General features: G+C 54.7%; 1 protein-coding gene across 3 annotated transcripts in view; it reads left to right on the top strand.

Moving 5' to 3' along the window:
• Nucleotides 1-19,497, top strand: part of LOC122471347 (NADPH--cytochrome P450 reductase) — a 63,476-nt gene that overhangs the window by 32,222 nt on the left and 11,757 nt on the right. For 2 of the 3 annotated variants that reach the window (XM_043559824.1, XM_043559826.1), the window contains one exon: nucleotides 1,523-1,713. In XM_043559824.1, the coding sequence (XP_043415759.1) occupies nucleotides 1,535-1,713 (179 nt within the window). In that variant the 5' untranslated portion in view covers nucleotides 1,523-1,534. Of the gene's footprint in view, nucleotides 1-1,522; nucleotides 1,714-13,016; nucleotides 13,766-19,497 lie in introns of those variants that run through there. The other variant, XM_043559827.1, reaches the window with a different exon arrangement.

Genomic DNA, 19,497 nt, shown 5'->3' with positions numbered 1-19,497 from the left:
ACGTGCGTGAGTTCATCCTTGAATATGAAATATATCAAATATGATTATCGCAGGAACTGAGTCATTAGAAAAGCACCTCAGATGAACGAGAAAGCAGACAGCTGAGCCCAAGAGTCTGCTCTGAGTGGCCCGTGCCCGACAGGCCCCAGAAGGGCAGAGCTGGTGCCGGGGCCCTCGGATGCCAGAGCGGCTGCGGGGGGCCAACCCTGGAGTTGTTTCCCAGCGGCCGGGACAGCGAGCGGAAGGCAGATGTGAGGCAATCTCGCGTGCCTGAGCTGCCGAGATGTGACGAAGGCTTTCCCCGCTGAGGCTGGGAAGCCTGGTAGTGGTGAGAGCTGCCCACTTGGTTAACAGCGGCAATTGCAAAATCGAGTGACGAGGTTGCAGAGGTGAGCTCAGCCTCGATAAGTGGCATAAGCGTCCTGCCGGGCTTTCAGGTTCCCCACGTTGCCCTTTGTGGACTCGGACCTGCCTCTCTGCCGGGTTTCAGTGGTGGCAGGACCAGGGGGGCATCTTTCCAGGGAACGAATGAGGTTGGTGTGCTGAGGGTCCCCGGGACCACTGTCAGGCTCCATGATTCGCCAGGACTCGCAGAGCTCAGAAAAGCTCTCTCACCCCCTGTTGCAGTTTATTATGGCAGAAGGATATTATGGCACAGACAGAAACCAGCAAAGGAGAAGGCTCCATAGGCCGAGTCCGGCAGAAACCAGGCACGAGCTTCCAGTTGGCCTTGCCGGCTGGAGTCAGCAGCCAGGGCTTAACACTCCCAGCAACGACGCGTGGCGACACGTATAAAGTGTTACCAACCAGGGGGGCTCACCGGCCGCCTTCATGTGTGGGGTTTGTATGGGAGTCAGCCTAGCAGGCGTGGAGCGCCGCATCGCTAACCTCATCTACCCTGTCTCCCGCATCCCGGACGTCAAACCCAGACAATGCGGTCCAGAACCCCAGCCCTTCATCCTGAATGACATGGTTAACGTGAACCATCTGAGCCTGGCCCAGCGTCTCAGTAAACCATCTGTAAGGTCCACGCTCATCAGGCGGCATCTTCCCAGGGCTCAGAAGTGATTTCCCAGCAGCCGTCCAAGGGCCAGCCCTGGAGGCCTTTGGAATGTGCAGGGTTTAGGGCCACCCACCCAGGCCTGTCACACAGCTGGGGAAAAGATTTGCCTCGAAATGGTCCCCGTTCTCATGTGGAACCAAGCCCATGTGGGGCCGGAGGAGGCTCGGTGTCCCTGGGAGCCTGTGGCTTCTGTTCTCTGTTTGCAGGGACCCCAGTCCCAGCTCCATCTGTAGGACGTCCTTGGGCTCCACAGGGCCATTTAATATTTTAGTTTCCACCCAAAGCTGCAGCTGTGTCTTGGAGGGGCCAGCAGCTCCTGCCCCGGTGCCTTGCCTGCTGCTGTAGCCCTTGGGGCCCTGAGACCCAGGCTGAAGCTTTGAGGGGTGGGGGTGCGCCCCCGTGGGCCTCAGGCAGACCCCACTTCTCCCTGCTCATACGTGTCCCTTTCTCTCCCTGCAGATTCCTCTCGCCATGGGGGATTCCAACGTGGATGCCAGCGCCACAGTGTCTGAGACGGTGGCTGAAGAAGTGTCTCTTTTCAGCATGACGGACATGATTCTGTTTTCACTCATCGTGGGCCTCCTGACCTACTGGTTCCTCTTCAGAAAGAAAAAAGACGAAGTCCCCGAGTTCACCAGAATTCAGCCAGTGTAAGTGACTGTGCTCCAGATCCCTCTCTGCGTTCCAGAGCCCGTCCATCAGTCCCAGCGGTGCCCTGTCCTCAGACCTCGGTCAGGAGAGAGCCAGGCGACAGAGGTGCAGGTGGCCTTGCCGCATTTGGGGCTCAGTCGGGGCCATCGCCTTATCGGTGGCCTGTGCCTCAGAGCTACCTTAGCCTAACCCCTCGTGTTTCCACAGCACATTAGGGTTTACGAGGTTCTTTTACGTCTGTCCGCTTGTTCGAATCTCTCGTTGGCACCTCACAGGGACCAGAGTACAAGGTGCCATTTCACAGGTAGATAAGCTGAGGTTCAGGGGCACTACAAGTACTGCCCGAGGTCCTTAGCACAGGGCAGAGCTGCAGCCGGCACCCGGTTCATGTTTGACCCCAGGCCCGTGATCTTTCTGTCTGTGACAGTTTTGTGAACAGATGGGTCGTAGCGGAGCTATTGGCAAAGGACCACGTCGGGAGGCGCAGCTCTCTGTCTTTCCGTCCAGTTGCATCACTGACACGGACAGGGTTGCAGTTTGGTGCTGATGCATCTTTACCACCTAACGTTTGCCAATTTCCCTTTTCAAATGAAGAGAGCAGCCTCAAGCTTAGAGCTTTGGGGGCGACAGCAGAGGAGGAGAACTGGTTTTCTCTTCTCCTCGAGACCGCACTGAATAGTTCTGTGACCAGATGTATGGGGAGTTCTTGCATACCCTTGGGATGCCTCCAGGTGTGAAACCGTCTGCCTGGAGTTAGCCTCGGGTCCTCCGGGTGGGGGGCCCGGTCCCACAAGACTGCCCCCAGCTTCAGACACGAGTCTCAAGTCCCAGCATCACCTGTACTTATCAGCTAGAAACCAGAGCTAGAAACCAGCCTCCTCAGGTTTGATTCATTGGCTGCTGTGGCTTACAGAGCTCAGGAAAGCAGTTTCCTTATTACAAGGTTACCAGTTTATTTTAAAGGATAGAAGACAGTAATAGCCAGGGGCGCCTAGGTGGCTCAGTTGGTTAAGCGTCCAACTCCGGCTCAGGCCGTGGTCTCACGGTTCATGGGTTCAAGCTGCACGTCGGGCTTTATGGTGACATCTGCCCCTCCTCCAACTCCTCCTCTGTCTCTCTCTCTCAAAAATAAACATTAAAAAAAGAAAGAAAGAAGTCCTTAACAGCCAGATGGAAGAGATGCAGAGGGCAAGGTATGGGGAAAGCTGCGGAGTTTTATACCCTCGGTGGGGGTGCCACCCTCCCAGCACCTCCAAGGAAGTGTTCAGCAGCCTGACACTTGAAGTTCTCCAAACCCTGTGCTCTTGGGTTTTAATGTAGGTGTAGGTGCGACTGATTAAATCATCTGCCGCTGGGGGTTCATTCACCCACCAGTTCCCCCCTCCCCGGAGGTCAGCAGCAGGCCTGGAAATTCACACCCTCTGACCACATGGTTGGTTCCCCCTGGTAACCAGCCCCATCCTTCAGGGCTTTCCAGAAATTGCTTTATTCACATAAACTCCAGAGTGGCTGAAAGGGGCTGGTTATGAGGAAAGGAAGACACCTTTATTGTTTTTATCACTTAGGAAATGCCAAGGGTTTTAGGAGCTTTGCCAGAAACAGTACAAAACCCAAATTCGTATTTATTATAAGTCACGATATCACACACAGTCTCCGGCTTGAGTTTACTAATGGCACTGTTTGTTTTTTAATTTTTTTTTTTCCTAAGTTTATTTTGAGAGAAAGAGTGTAAGCAGGGGAGGGACAGAGAGAAAAGGAGAGAATCCCAAGCAGCCTCCTCACTGTCAGCACAGAGCCTGACATGGGGTTCGATCTCATAAACCTGAGCCAAAACCAAGAGTCGGACCCTTAACCAACTAAGCTGCCCAGGTGCCCCCATATTCTTTTTACTTTACTGATGTTTTTCAACCTTCCAGAAAGCTTCCTTGTAAGAAGTTTAAGTACAAAGGTAAATTAGCTTAATGAAAATATTAAGAGTACAGATGGTTGTTAGCTATAAAAACATGACAGTGAAGGAGTGATATGGTGACGAAACCACTGTCCCCCCCAAGACTGAGTTCCAAATCCTTCCTGCAATCAGGTCACTTCTTCACATTCGCTGTTGGCTGTGTTCTACCCAAACTCCAACCCTGGACACCTGCAGGCAGCTTTGAGTGAGGCCCTGTGCTGAGGGAGCCCTGGGGCCCAGCCCTGCCCTTGGGGGCTCCCTGAGTCCTGCCGGGAGTGGGTCTCAGGTGCAGGCCGTGGTTTCACACACTCGGGGCCAGGATTCCCCAGGCTGGGCAGGCTGGGCAGGCTGGGCACTCAGGGTCACATCCCCTCCTAATTCCCTCTCCCAGTTTTGGTAACCATTGTCTCCCCTGGAAAAGTTACGGTCTTCAAGCATCACAAGAGATATTCAAAGGACTCAGGTCTTGTACCACTGACAGGACATTAGTTTCCTGTTTGCCGAAAGCTCAGCAGATATCCACTGAGGCCCCGCTCTGTCCCAGGTAGCCACAGATAAAATAGAGGAAGTCCCTGTGCTCAAGCTCACATCCTGGGTGAGGTCCTCCCTTCACCTTGCCTCAGTTTTCCCCTCAGGAGGGGAATGACCCCACCTCCTGGGGCTCGTGTGAGCATTAAGTGAGGTGCTGGAGGTGACGGCACCTAGTATGTTCCTGGTGCTGGTGGCTGCTGAGTCTGTCAGAGTGTATTTTGTGTCAAGAAGACAAAGGTCGTGTTTACATTAACAGAACTGAGCCGTCAGGACGTTGAGAGATACTTGTAGAAATGCTTTATGAAATGCTTTTGTGTGCATCGCCTAAGCATGGCCCCTGCGACAGCCCGGCACGCTGGGCAGGGCGTGGCTGGGAAGTCTCAGGGCCAGGCCAGGAGACACAGGCTCCAGGAACTCTGAGAAAGAGGGGGCAGGAGGGTGTGCCGAGGGAGGTGGTGTTGAGCAGGTCCTAGAAGGTGCTGCCACATCCCGAGGCTCAGAGGGCTTTGCCCGCAGAGGGCCAGCGGGAGGGACCGGCAGGCGAGCAGGAATCCGGCCTCTTGCATCCGGGGCTGGTCCAGCCAGGTGCCTTCCTGGGGTGGAAAGTATTTTTGGGGGGGGAATGTGGTACTCAAGATAAGGGATCAGTGTCCGGGTCCCAGTTTCCAGTGGCCCTGAGTTTCCTTGTCTGTAAAGCGGAGATGTCCCACCGCATTCCAAGAGAGGACGTGGGCGTGCCATAGGAGCACATGGAGCCACCGTCCTCCCCGTCACCTCTCCAGCCTCATGAGGTGGACCTGAAATAAAACCAAAAGCCTAAAGTTTGTAGATTCTGTCTCTTTGCAGGGATGCTAAAACTGCCCTTCCCTCTTCGTAATCCTAAAGTTTCAGCCTTCCTGTTTCAGTGTCCGCTTGCTCCACAGGGCCTCTTGTCCCTCGATATACCATGTGGAAGCCTGCTGGGGCCAGGTCATGTGTACCCTCCACAGGGGACCCCTTCACAGTGCAGGGGGTATGTTCTAGGGCCCAGAGTTGGGTGACAAAGGTTCTAGTCCTGCCTCCATCACCTAGAAGGCATGTGAAGACGTTGGCCGTGACTTAATCTTTTTTATGTCTGTGCTCTGGAAATGATAAGCGTCCTTATCTCATGGGGCTGACACTGAAATGACATCATCAGTGAGCGCTTTGCCCAGGTCCTGGTGCTCTTGGTCATGGCCTTGCCCTTGAATGGCACGTATTATTGTTTTTATCCTTACTATTAATATCACATCCTGTCTCACAAGAGCCCTACAAGGAAGGGTTTATTACCCCACTTTGCCGATGAGGAAGCTGAGACGCAAGTAGCCTCAGAGTTTGCCCAAGTCACGTCACTTACAAGTCGCACGGCCAGCTTATCAAGCCACACCTGCAGACTCCACAAGCCACACTTCCCCCTTCGCCACGCTGCCTGATTTCAGCAGGGCCCCTCGTGGACTGCGTGGGGGGCGGATGGAGGGTCGTCGGGAGGCAGGTGGTGGGGGGCGCTACGGGACGTGGGCCCGAGAGAGATGGGGAGGCCAGAAAAGGGAGTCCCGGGCTCGCACAGTGAGGGCACAGTTGATGGGACACGCGGGCCTGGCTGGGCGTGAAGAGTCTGCACCAGGCAGCTGCTCAGAGCAGGTTTGGGAAACGGGGAGACAGGATGCCTCTGGGCGTAGGCGGAGCAAGGGAGCAGAGCAAAACCCAAAGTGTAGAGATTTGGACCCTTTGCAAGCAGCAGGGGATGGGGTGACTAGAGAAGAGAGGCCAGGCTGCTAGAAGGAACACACTGGCTTTTTCTCTTAGGCTTTTGTTTCTCGTGTTAAGGCTGAGCATGAGCTGTGGGTAGCAGGGTGCGGCCACTCGCCACTCCTCTGTCTCTCTGGTCCCCGTGGCCGACGGGGGGAGGCGAGGAGCAAGAGACCAGGGAGGGTCAGAGGGAAGGTCAGTTCTGGAAGGACTGTTTTGTTTTGTTCGTCACCTTTTTGCTGAAGTGTATATAACATGAAACAGAAGGACACGGGTCGTAGTGCACGGTTTGAAGGACGTGTGTTTCACGTCCCGTGTTGTCTGTGTCACGGAGCATGCACTCTGAGGTTTACGTGGAGTTCTTTGGTCGCATTTGGTATTCCATTCTGTGAATAGTCTGTGATTTATTCTTTCTGATGATGACGGACATTTCGACGGTTCCCGATCGGGAGAACAGTTGCAAACAGTGCTACCGTGAACATTCTGGTAGGTGTGTTTTAGTCCCCATAAGGCCGTGTTTCCATTCCATGTGTGCTGTGACGTGGCACTGGCAGGTCATGGGCACGTCCCCTCCTCACGCTTACTTTTATCACCTTTTTTATCGTAACCACTCAAAGGCGTGCAGTAGCATCCTGTCGTGATTTGCGTTTCCCTGAAGACCTACGACCTTGTCTGTCATAATGTTTATTGGCCATTTAGATACCTTTGTGAACGTCTGTTTGCTCAAGACTTTGCCCGTTTCTTCCACTGGGTTGGTGGCCCTGTTCATTTGCCAGGGTTCTTTATAGTCTAGATATGAGGCCTTTGTTAGATAAATGCACTGCAGATACGATCTCGCTTCTGTGACTTGCTCGTTACTCTCTTGCTGGTGCCTTTTGATAAGCGGAAGTGCTTGACTTACACTTAGCCCAATTCCTCAACCTTTTGGTTGACCTTAAACCTTGACGGTTGATGTTTCTGTGTCCAGTTTAAGAAATCGTCACTTGGGGCGCCTGGGTGGCGCAGTCGGTTAAGCGTCCGACTTCAGCCAGGTCACGATCTCACGGTCCGTGAGTTCGAGCCCCGCGTCAGGCTCTGGGCTGATGGCTCAGAGCCTGGAGTCTGGTTCCGATTCTGTGTCTCCCTCTCTCTCTGCCCCTCCCCCGTTCATGCTCTGTCTCTCTCTGTCCCAAAAATAAATAAACGTTGAAAAAAAAAATTAAAAAAAAAAAAGAAATCGTCACTTATCCCATGGTCCTAAAAAACGTTCTCTCTATGTTTCCTTCTGAAAGCTTCCTTGGTGTAGCCTTTAAACTTAGACCTCCATGCAGCTGATGTTGAGTTGGCTTTGACAAGTTGTGTGTGGTGCTTCGAGGTTCATTTTTCCCCCGTCGGATATCCATCCACTGGACACAGCACGAGGTGTTATAAAGACCATTCTCTTCCCACTGCCCTTCAGTGTCACTGGTGATATAAATCAGGTAACTGTCTGTATGCGGGTCAGATTCTAGACTGTTCTGTCCTATGGGTCTGTTTTCTGTTGCTTCAACGGGACCACACTATTCCATTTTCTGTGATCCCATAGTCACTCTGGACTTGATATCTGTAGGCCAAGTCCCCCAGCTTTGTTCTCTTCTAAGATTCTTTTGTCTTCTTCAGGCCCTTGACGTTCCATGTAACTTTTAGACCAGAATGTCAATGTCCACCAAAACCAAAGCGGGGAGAAAACAAACCCTGCTGGGGTTTTAGTTGGGATTGGATCAAATCTATAAATTAATTGGCACTTTACAGTATTGAGCCTTTTATTTTTTTATTTCTTTAATATTTATTATTTTTGAGAGAGAGAGAGAGAGAGAGAGAGCGCGCACGCACGTGTGCAAGTGGGGTAGGGGCAGGGCGAGGGGGACAGAGGATCCGAAGCGGGCTCTGCGCTGACAGCAGCGAACCTGATGTGGGACTCAAACTCACGAACCGTGAGATCATGACCTGAGCCAAAGTCGGACGCTCAAACAACTGAACCACCCAAGTGCCCTTCAGTATTGAGCCTTTTAATCCACAAACATAGTTGTTTACCCCAGGGAGATCTTCTGAGTTATATTAATAGCAATTAAAGGCTCGTTCAGGAGAGCAGCACGTTCTCTTAGTGACGGTGGTAATAATTCCGAAAGTGGCTCCTTGCCATCCACTCACACTTAGTCCTCAGCCTTCACTCAGCTTGTGCCTCTGGACAGAGCATTCCACGCTAGGGCAGCTCTTAGTCGCAGGGCACCCGGGGTGTGATGGTTCCCACGGGAGTCTGAAGCTCCAGGACCCCCCCCCCCCTGGAGCCCCCACTTTGCTCGCACACGTAACACAGCGCTCTGCGTGGAGCACCCCTCTTGTGGCATGGCCATTTGTATTTCTGCCTCCCATGATGCAGAGACAGCGTCCCATTCCTGTCCGGGTCCACTGTTGGACTAGCACTAACATGTACCTGTGGCTGCCTCTTGGGCAGAGTGGCCCACAGGCTGACCTTGGCTTACACGTGAGTTTTACATTTTTAATTTTTTAATTTTTTTATTTATTTTATTTCATTTATTTATTTTTTAATTAAAAAAAATTTTTTTTTTAATGTTTATTTTTGAGAGAGAAAGAGAACTGTGAGCGGGGTAGGGACAGAGAGAGAGGGAGACACAGAATCGGAAGCAGGCTCCAGAGGCCTGAGCCGCCCAGGCGCCCCAAGGGAGTTTTACATTTTTAAATTATGACGTTATTTGAAATTAGAACGTTGAAAAGGGTGGCGCATCAAACCCAGACTTTCAGCTTCTCTTGAAAAAGAATCCGAGGCTCTGGCCCCACGGTGACGCCCGCCAGTGGTGGTAAAGCTGAGCAGGTGGCCAGCCCGGCCCAGCCCGGGCCGCTGGGCTCCTCCTCTGCTCTGCTGGAGGCAAGAAGCGCCCAAGTGGCCTCCACACATACCTCTGGCCTCACGTCTGGCGCCTGAGAGTGCTTTAAAGAAAAACAAAGCTTTTTATTGCGGAACGTTTCAAACAAACGCGGAAGGACAGGGCCCAGAAGATGTGAACACAGCCCCCCCCCCACCGTGGGGGCTCGTTTCCTCCCGTCCCCGCTGCTCCCGGCTTATCTTAAAGCAGTCCGATTTCATAATTAGTCATATGTGGATCTGAATAAAGGAATCAGGATTTCTTAGTAAATTGGAAACACTTCATGTGAAATGTGAAAATAGTTCGGTCTTCTCCTCTCCTTTTTGAACACAACTCTCTGCCATTGTCCTCACACCCCTGAGAGCCAGCGGCAAGCTTCGGGACTCTCGGGCACCCAGGAGCGTTTGTTTGTCGTTCCCTGACTGACCGATACGTATCTGTTTTTTTCACACTTCTTCAAAAATTCAGGATCTAAACAAGATTGTAGTTGCACTGCCGTTGATAAATAAATCTTAAAAGTCTCCCTCCCTCGGAGGGCCAGGTATGTGGAGGTATAATTTATGTGCAGATGAGTCCTAACGGAGGTATGCGGTCGTGCAGCCAGTGTTACGATCAAGATCTAGAACATCGCACGTGTTAGGGTGGCCGGTGATGGTGGGCGGCAAAGAATTGACAAAGAGCGGGTCAACAAGCAGGACAGAGCTTATTCACTCGCCAAGGGAGGAGAGGGGCCAGACATCAAGAGAGGTGTCACCCCCAGGTCGGGCTGGACCTTGTAAGCGTTTTTGTTTTAAGGATGTGATAAGGGTCGCAGCTGTGCCCGGGGGGGGGGGGGGGGGGGGGGGGGGGGGGGGAGGTTATGGGGAGGGGCTTGATTCTTGGCCAGGCAGAACAGAAAGTGGCAGGTTTTTGGGGGGGGGGCGCTCATCTGGGATGCAGATTGTAGTCAGGCTAGAGGAGAATACATTTTGTAGTTGGGGTCTGTTTTCTGAGAATGTAGGGCACCTTGACCTAGAAAAACAAAAGAGTTAGGGCCAAGTGCAGACACCTGTGAGTTTTGTCTTTAAGTGTTGATTGGGGGGGAGGGGGAGGGACTTTGAATAAATTCCTTTTACCCAAAGTCCCCGTGACCCCCTCCCCCACTGTGTCCCTTTGCAGTTAATACCCACCCACCCCCACCTCTAGTGACCATGATCTTATTTGTGTCCCTGTACTTTTGCCTTTTCCCAAATGTCATGTGAATGGAATTATGTGGCTGCGGCCTTCGGGGCCTGGCTTCTCCTCAACATGACAGGAAGTCTCTCACCGAACAGGCTTCCCCTCCATCCCTGGTTTTTCCCTGCAGCGTTTTTGTTCCAGAACCAGATCGCTTGTTTCAGTTTCCCACAGTCTGGATTTTGCCCATTCCATCCCACTGGGGCTTGCTTCTGAAAAGCCACAGAGGAGCTCCTTTTCCTATGTGATCTTTATCTGGGGGCTTGCTCTCGACAGAAGGGCCAGGAAATCCAGGAGCCGAGGCCGCCAACTTCGTTTCCATCCGCCTGCGTCTGGCGGGTGCCGACAGATGGAGAATGAGCCGGACTTCGTCCGCATCCAGTTCAGGGTCACTCTTGCTAGAGAGACGTCCTTGGCTCTGCCGAAGGTGCAAATAGAAACACACAGGAGTTGTGCAAAGAGGAGAGTGTGTAGGATAGGCTTCTGTGGACGCGGAGGGTGGACAGTGCCCGAAGCCTCCCGCTGTCGGGAAGTGGCGAGAAGAGGGGCTCTGGGGTATTCACGCCGCCCCCGCAAGCGCAGACCTGGGTTTTCCACTGCCCCCCCGACCGTGAGCGGCTTCACTGCCTTTCCTTCCTCCCTGTCCCCTGATGAGACCGGCGTGGCTTTGCCATTCTGCCTTGTGCCTACAACTCCAAAGGTGGCCTGTCCGGGAAGGCGTGGACCTCTCGACCTCGCTGAGTAGCACCCGGTGCTCACTGCCCGTGGTTCCCTCTCTGTGCCAGGCACCAGGGCGCAGGGGTGAGCAGTGTCCTTGGGGGCTCCGGTGCATGTGGGAGAGAAGAGTGTTGCTAGAGGCGGTGGGAATGCAGAAGAGGGTCAGCCCTCCATGGGTGGGCACGTCAGGATTGAGGTGCCCCCCAAACTGAGTCTGGGAGGCTAAGTAGAAAGCTGGCGTTGGCATAGACAGGCGGACATCGGCGAGGGTCCGTGGCACAGACAGAGCAGGGCACACAGAGCAGAGACGTGTGCAGAAGCCAGGGCTCCGCTGGCAATGGTGTGTCTGCCAGAGCCCAGGTAGAGGTCCCTGAGGGAGTTAGGTGTCATGAAGGGAGTCGAGGGTCGCTGACGGAATTGGGAATCATGAAGGAGTCGGGGGTCACGGAGGCATTGGGGCTCGTGGAGGGGACTGAGGTTGATGGAGGGGGTCGGGTCATGGAGAGCATCAGGGTTACTAGTGGGTTGGGAGTCACAGTGGGGGTCAGGGGTCACCGAGCTGAGACAGGAGAGAAAAGCCTGGGGGTAAATGTTACAGGGCCTCGGGCCTTCCCCGGGGTGGGTTTCATCTGACACTAAAGGGGACCCAAGGGAAGGACTGAACCGGGGCAGAGTCCTGAGAGCAGCTGGAGTGGCTTGGAGGAAGGTCACCCAGTGGCACTGGCATTGACCGGCGGGCACTGGCAAGGGGCCTGAGGTTGCGAGGAGAACAGCGCACGCAGAGCAGAAGGTGTCAGCACTGCAGAGAAAGGGTTCTGGGCTGGGGCTTTTGTAAAACAGGGCTCTCGTCTCCATTTGCAAATGGCAAAGCCGATGGAGACAAGAGAACAAGGCATCTGAGCAGAGGATGACTTCTCTCTGTCACTGTCACTGGCGAATAACCCCGAGCAGGGCCGTGGACCTCAGTGTCTCTCTCGCTCTCCTGCACAAGAGCACTGACCCTGCCCGCACCCAGTCTTCCAGAGTCACCGCCCGGGGGTCTGTAGGGCTGGAAGGGAGAGGCCAGCGTGCTGCCCCGCGGTGTTGGGAAGGCAGGCCACCTGGGCCACGCACGGCAGGTGTGGAGGCCTGATGTGCGTGTTGGTGGATACGCGTTGAAGGCTGTATGGTACGATGTCCCTGAAGGAAACGGCAGCCCCCTCGAGCCTCCGAACATGCCAAATGACAAAGGCCGAGGATCCCCGGGAGGGGCCGGGAAGTGTGCTCTCTGAGCGTGCCTGGTGACTCCTGTCAGTGGTGGTTGGCCCCATGGGGTGGGATGGGGGCACACAGTCTGCTCTGCTCGTGGGGGCCGCCATGCGCTGCTGTGGCTCTGGGCTTCCACAGGCCCGGAGTTGGCTTCCCACTGTCCCCGGAGCCTCGCTGCCCTTGGCTGTGAAATCCAAGAGCCCATCTGGCAGGGTGAGGAAGATTAAATGAAATACAGTGTAGAGTTCCTTGAATACTAACTGTCATACAGTAGGCACTCAATAAGTTATACTTCCCATTCCCTGCTTTGGCTTTGACTCATGACCTCCCACCTGCCAGAGGGCAGCCACTGCTGGTGGCAGTGTCCTCCCGGGGTGCCCCCTGCTGATCTGCCCTTGTTCACCTGCTGGTTCTTATTTAAGCTCCGGGGAATCACTTTGTATTCACAAAAGGCGGCTCTTGCACACCGTTTGCTTTCAGCCACAGCCCTGGCTGGCCTGCCCCGGCTCACCCCTCTCTGGTGGCAGGCTCCTTGCCCCTGAGGGTGGAGAACCGGCCACCACACCGGCCCCAGAAGGCAGCTGTTCCACAGCAGCTGCCTGGCTGCCTCGTGTGTCGCCAAGGGCAGGGGAGAGTCTCAGGAGAAATCCGTGCTGTAGAAAAGGACACTCGAGTCGGAGTCTTCCAAACTCCTCTGCGTGTTGCCGGGACTGGAAAGGAAATGAATCACCCCGGGGACATCTTGGTTCATCTTCATGCAAGTGACTCAGTGCTTTCATCCGCCCTCCCTTTCGTGCATCCCGCAGTTGACTTCTGAAGCTTGGATGGAGAGACTCCTGCTCCCAATTTGGGAGTAGAAAATTCTAATTGGACCCGCGTGGTCTCTGGGCTCCAAGCCCGACCCAGCTGCCATCTCCTCTGCTGGTTTTTTGTCCTGGGGGGCCTCTGATGGGCTGCCCCCCGCCACCCCCACCCCCCGCCGCCGGGAGGAAATGTCTCCGCAGCGAATGTGGGGTCCACCTTGTGGGGGGCAGGCCTGCCCTCTGCATACATGCTGCTCCCAGGTGACCTGGGCCCCGCATCTTGGGCTCTGCTGCCCATAGTTCTTTTGTGGGGAGGAAGACAGGAACCAGAACTAATTTAATATGATCCTGAGGCGCCCTGGCAGCGGGATCAATGCCGCTTCCTTTGTGGAGAGACAGCCCAGCCATAGCAACCTGCACAGCTGCCTTCTAGTGTCTAGAAGAGCTCTATTCAGCCTCAAGACTTCCCTTTTTTTTTTTTTTTAATTGGGAAAGGGGGAGGAAGTAGGGAGAAAGGACTCCGATATAAACAGTTACCAAGGAGACCCGAGTCGGGGTTGGAAAGGTTTTCTCCTTCCCTCGGTCCATACAGAAGGAGGAGGGGTGTACGCCCAAACGCAGGGGATCACGGGAGGTCTCAGGCTGGAGTCCCAAGTCCTGCCTGCGCCCGTGGGGACAGACGTAAGCAGGGGCTCAGCAGACACTTCGAGAGGGCTGGGGAGAACTTTTAGAGACGCAGGCCAGTCTGCCGGCCCCACCAGCACTGCGGAGAGATGGACAGAGCCCGACTTCCTAGCCGCAGGCTCCCTGCCTGTTTCCCGGAGGACAGCCGGAAGCTGCCTCTTCCCTTAAGTCCCGGGGTCGGGAGAGAAACCATGGGGTGCACGTACTCCTCTCCGCGGGACGAGCCAACCTTGAGGTCAGTTCCAGACGTGTCTCTGCTGCAGACCACGCTGATGCCCCTCGGGAGGGGGGCCCCTTCCTGGACAGGGACGCCCCAGATGCATGAGGAGGGTGCCCTGTGGAGTTGACCAGCAGAGTTGGAGCAGTCCCCTGGGGGGCTCAGCAGGGCATAGGACCATCAGCCCCTTTGGTCCTGGCTTGCAGGCTGCATTTCCCCACTTCCAAAGGAAGGGATTTGGACTGGAAACCAGGAAGGCCCCAGTCACCGAGTCTTCCACCTGGGGAAGATCAGGTTCCAGGGGCACATCCCAGGATGAAGCTGTCAGGTTGGGTTAGACTTTGAGGGCGCTCAGGTGTGGACCTGCACAGGCCAAGCAGGTGAACTCTGCCACCTTGAGCCTGGCATCAGGGCTTTGCCGGGGGGGGGGGGGGGGGGGGGGCGGGGAAGGGTGGATTCTACTGTTCCTCGAGGCCACATGTGACCAGTAGGAAACTGTACCGTGTCATGTCAGGCCAATGACTGGAGGCAAGGGGTCTTCCTTAGGGTCCTCGGCTTTCCCTTCCCCCCATGGGGTGCGATCTGCCCCCGATCTCTGGAAGCCAGCCCTGAAGCCAAGGGGAAAAGATGGGAGCATGCCTCCTTTCCCAGGGGCTGAAGCACAGAGGTGCTCAGGCTTCTTGGGAGAACTTCCTCTAGGGGCAGGAGGGCTAGCCCATCTCTCCCCGCCTCGAACATTCTCAGCCAGACCTGGAGGGCCCCTCGGCTCCCAGAGCCGCCAGCCTGGCATTCCAGCCCCATGCGTCTGGGTCAGAGGCCACGCACCCCTGGGCCGCCAGGGCTGAGCTCCCTGCTGGCTGCACAGGCCTCATCCAAGAGCCTGTCAGTTGCCCGGTTTCCGTGGCTTTCCCTTGGGATCTGTTTTCTGTCTGAGAATAGAGCCCAGCCCTTCTGGGGGGCCTTTCCCGGTTTCTGCAGATGCCCTGTGGGTGGACTGTCTGGTCCCCCCTTTTGGTCTTAGCACTTGCCACTTTGTGCCACTGGGCGTTTTTGAAATTACAGAGTGACCCAGGTGGCTCTCTTCTAGGGAACACCCTCTTTATCCCTGAGAGTTAACCACACTCCCAATGCTGTACGAGGAACAGGGAGGGGACGTTGCAGAAGCCAAGATTCAATGTTTTCAGTAAGAGAAGTCCAAGGCCTGGCGATGCCACCACAGGCCCAGTTGGTGGCGGATCCAGGATTCAAACCGGAGCCTCCTCCCCTTCGGAGGGCTGGGCCCTTCCCTCCTCCATGATGGCCCTCAGAGCCTGTCTCTCCCCTAGCTGGTGGGAGGCCGTCGGAAGGCGGAGGCTGGCGCAGGCACTCAGGGCGGCAGGGCACCCCTCGTGTCTTCAAGCCCCCCTTCTTCAGATGCGGCTTCTATGGAAACCTCAGTCCTTGAGAAGAGACAAGAGTTGGCTTTTCTGCTGATGGCAGACCCTGACCCCTCCAACAGCCTCTCAGGCCTGATGCCCCAGAGGCCGTGCCCAGTGCCAGGCACGGTGCCCAGTGCCGAGGCCCCGACAGCTCCCCCCAGGCCTCAGATGGAGCCATGAGTCGCGAACGTGGAGTCGAGGGCCTGAACCGAGGCCTGTGCCCTATTGAAGGTGGTGACAAACAGGGTGCTCTGAAGAGGAAAGTGTATGTTGTGTCTTCGGAGATGGGGTACATAGGAGCTCGTGGGACAAAGTTAGAGAAAGGGCATTGTGGGCAGAGACGGAGGGCGACCCAGGGCAACGGTGAGCAGGAGGTCGGTGAGGCCCAGGGGATCTGCAGGGTGGAGACGCGCTCTGCATCAGAGGCCTCTGTGGTCCTCAGCCCTGCATCTCTGACGCCATCTCTACTCGGGACTTAGCCATTCCAATTGTCCTTATCGGACGGAACCTCCCAAATCTGTCCATATCCACGCACGTTTCTAAACCTAGAATGTAATTCTTATTTTCTTATTGCAGAAGCATTACGTGTTCACTGTAGGAAGAACAGGGGTGAGGGGGTTAGGAGTAGAAATCAGCCGTAGAAGGAAACAAAAGAGACTCCCAGGCACTCAACACGGGGAGAGAACAATCCTTAACGTGCTCACGCGTGCCCTTTTTTTTTTTATTAAAACTGTTTATGCATTTAATTTCATTTCAGAGACCATGTGAGAGGGGCAGAGGGAGAGAGAAAATCTAAAGCAGACTCCACACTTAGCACGTAGCCTGACCCAGGGCTCGATCCCACCACCCTGGGATCATGACCTGAGCTGAAATCAAGAGTTGGATGCTCAGCTGACTGAGCCACCCAGGCGTCCATCACATGTGCGCTTCTGTACCCTCCCTTCTAAACAAAACGGGATCGTGTCGCCTGCATTATCCTATAACCTGCTTTTTTCCACTTAGTGAATCAAGAACATCCTTCCACGCCCATAGAGGCGATCCACGCTTCCCTGTTCAGTAGTGAACAGTGTCATATTGTGCTGCGTAACCTGTCCAGCCTGTCCCTGATTTTTAGACATTGGAGTTGCCCCCAGTTTTATAACTATAAAATGTATTAAAAAATTTTTTTTAATGTTTATATTTGAGACAGAGAGAGAGAGAGAGAGAGCGAGCGAGCACAGTGGGGGAGGGACAGAGAGGGAGATACAGAATCCGAAGCAGGCTCCAGCCTCTGAGTTGTCAGCAGAGAGCCCGACACGGGGCTTGAACCCACGAACTGTGAGATCGTGACCTGAGCCAAAGTTGGACGTTCAACTGACTGAGTCACCTCGCGCTTTTTAGGTGTCAACTAAATGCATTTAGTTTGTTCCACTTTTCAGTTGGGGAGAAATTCACACCTCTTAAACTTCATCTTTCTGACCATTTTTTAAAACGTACGATCAGTGGGTCTTGAACAGCCACAGCACCGTATAAATGGAAACTGCATGTGCTTCTGTGCCTGCTCTTTTCTTAGAGTATCTAATCAAAAACGCTCACCTAGCTGGCTGATATGTAAGCATCGGTTTGGATTTGAGTTTGATTTATGTTGAAATGCAGGCAGTCTGTTCTCCTAGCTCAGAACTCAGAAGGTGAGCCGCGGTGGGAGTCCCAACCCTGTGCACCTTGCTGTATTCACCTCACAGGGTCCTGGGGGAACATGCGTGTGAGCGCACGGGTGGGCACAGGTGGCAAGCGCTCTGGCTTAGGCGGAGCGTAAACCGGAAGGGCAGGGAAGACGTGGCTGCTCGTGGCAGGGCAGGGACAGAAGTCGGACATGCGATCCGAGATGTCCAGACAGACACCAGATTCTTCTGGAGTATGGGTCGGAGTGGGGGATGGGGGGGCCCCGGCCTGAGGGCCTCCATTCTTGCTCTTGCCCTGGCCCTGCCGCCCTTAGGGGTGGGCCTTCCCCAGGGGGTGCTGGGTGGGGTAACGGGGAGTCAGGGAGGGCCTGCTCGGGGTTCCTGGGCAGCTGGGCCATCTCCGGGTGGGAGGTCTGGGCAGCCGGCCCCCAGCTGCCTGTCGGGGCGCCTCTGGGGTGGAGGGAAGAAGCTGGAGTGGCCAAGACGGGCGCCAGGCCTTGCCGCCCCTGGGGCCCCACAGGTGATGTTATTTCCCTCTGGGGTCCTAAAAGTGGCTCTGGTCCTGGAGCTGCCAATGTAGTGAGAAACCCAGGGGAGCGTAAACAAGTCTGTTATCTTTATGTCTGCAAAATCACGTGTCTAAGCAGCTTTGCAGAGGCGTCCTTAGAAGCAGCCTTCAGGGCGCCTGGGTGGCGCAGTCGGTTAAGCGTCCGACTTCAGCCAGGTCATGATCTCGCGGTCCGTGAGTTCGAGCCCCGCGTCAGGCTCTGGGCTGACGGCTCAGAGCCTGGAGCCTGTTTCCGATTCTGTGTCTCCCTCTCTCTCTGCCCCTCCCCCGTTCATGCTCTGTCTCTCTCTGTCCCAAAAATAAATAAAAACGTTGAAAAAAAAAAATTAAAAAAAAAAAAGAAGCAGCCTTCACCGAGGTCTTTCCACAGACTCCAGGCCTCTGGCCCCAGCAGATACCACGTTTTTGCGGTTGTAGGTTGTGTACACGTGTGTGAGCACGCACGTGCAGGTGCGTGCTGACTCCGCTTTTGCTTTATTGCACTTTCCCGCGCGCAGGAAACTACAGGATGTAGTGGAAAGAGCAAAGACCTTGGAGTCAGACCGCGAGTCAGGCCTCCGGCAGCCTTCCTGTAAAGTGGGCGGCGGGTGCCGCCGAGAGCCTGCGCTTGCCGGACTGCGTGCTGCGTGCCTGTTGTGCTTTTTCTTCATTTGACATTTGGAGAAGCCTCCGAAGCGGTATTTGTTGGTCCCGTGTTCTGGCTGAGGTTCAAGTTCACGCAGCTGCAAAGGGGCAGGCTGGGAATCGCACGGCTCCAGAGCCGCTGCTCGGCCCTCCACCTCGTTGCCACCCCTGCCTCCCGAGGGTCTTGGTTGCCGGAAAAAGTGGATTTGGGGAGCAAATTGTGTAAGCGCGAGTGTGCTTGAGATACAGTATCTGCAGAAAGGTACACACAGGGTGACCTCGCCTCGTGAGCGGGGGTGGGTAACCACCACCTGGATCAAGGCACAGATTGTTCGAGCACCCCGGGCGCCCCTGCCGTCCCTCCCCGGGTCCTGCCTCCTGTTCCTGCGTGGGGACCTTGCATAACAAAGTCGTACGGGTGCCTTCCCTTGCATCCGGCGCCTCGAACTCAGCATTACGCCCTGAGGCTCCCTCCTCCCCGTGTGTGTACCGATCGTTTGTGGGTTTCCACTGCTGCGGTGGAGAATATTCCATCGTGTAAATGTGCCACTGTTTGTTTGTCCTCCTGCGGATGGACATCATTAGGGTTGTTTCCTGTTTGGCACCCGCGTGTCTAACGCTGCTGGAACCTTCTATGCACAGCTTTTGGTGCACAGGCACCAAAGTGCTCTGCCCACTGTCTACCAGGGACTGAATTGCCGGGTTGTAGGTTTAAGGAGATACTGCCAAACGGTGTTCCAGGGCAGCTGGGCCGTGCTGTGCTCCCCACCAGAGCTCTGCCTACGTGTGATGCGTTCCGTCTCTCCCGTGGTAGCCATTCTGGTGCGTGTGCAGATCTCACTGGGGTTTTGTTTTCCGTTTCTCTGGTTACTGCTAACCTCCAGCACCTTCCCATATGTCCTTTGGCCATTTAGAGACTGTCTTTAAGAAAGCGCTTGTTCAAGGGGCGCTTGGCTGGCTCAGTTGGAAGAACACATGACTTTCAATCTCGGGGTTGTGGGTTCGAGCCCCACACTGGGTGTAGAGATTACTTAAAATCTTAAAAAAATAAATAAAAAGGAAAGTGCTTGTTCAAGTCTTTTGACAGTTTTTCTGTTGGATTCTTCATCTTTCCCTAATTGACGTGTAGGGATTCCTGAGATTCTCAGCTCAAGTCCTTTGTCAGATAGACATAAGTTGCAAACATCTTGTCCCATGCTGTGGCTTGCCTTTCATTTCCTTAATCGTGTCGTGGTTTTTTTTTCATTTTTATTTTTTTAGTGTTTGTTCATATTTGAGAGAGAGAGAGTGGAGGAGGGGCAGAGAAAGAGAGGAAGACACAGAATCCAAAGCAGGCTCCGGGCTCTGAGCTGTCAGCACAGAGCCCGACGTGGGGCTCAAACTCACGGATTGTGAGATCATGACCTGAGCCAAAGTCGGACACTTAACTGACTGAGCCACCCAGGTGCCCCATTACTCATTTTGTTTTGAATGGAGACA

The sequence above is a fragment of the Prionailurus bengalensis genome, chromosome E3 (assembly GCF_016509475.1).
Source record: "Prionailurus bengalensis isolate Pbe53 chromosome E3, Fcat_Pben_1.1_paternal_pri, whole genome shotgun sequence".
Taxonomy (NCBI): domain Eukaryota; kingdom Metazoa; phylum Chordata; class Mammalia; order Carnivora; family Felidae; genus Prionailurus; species Prionailurus bengalensis.
The sequence above is the reverse complement of the archived record's forward strand: the minus strand, read 5'-3'. Positions and strand labels throughout refer to the sequence as shown.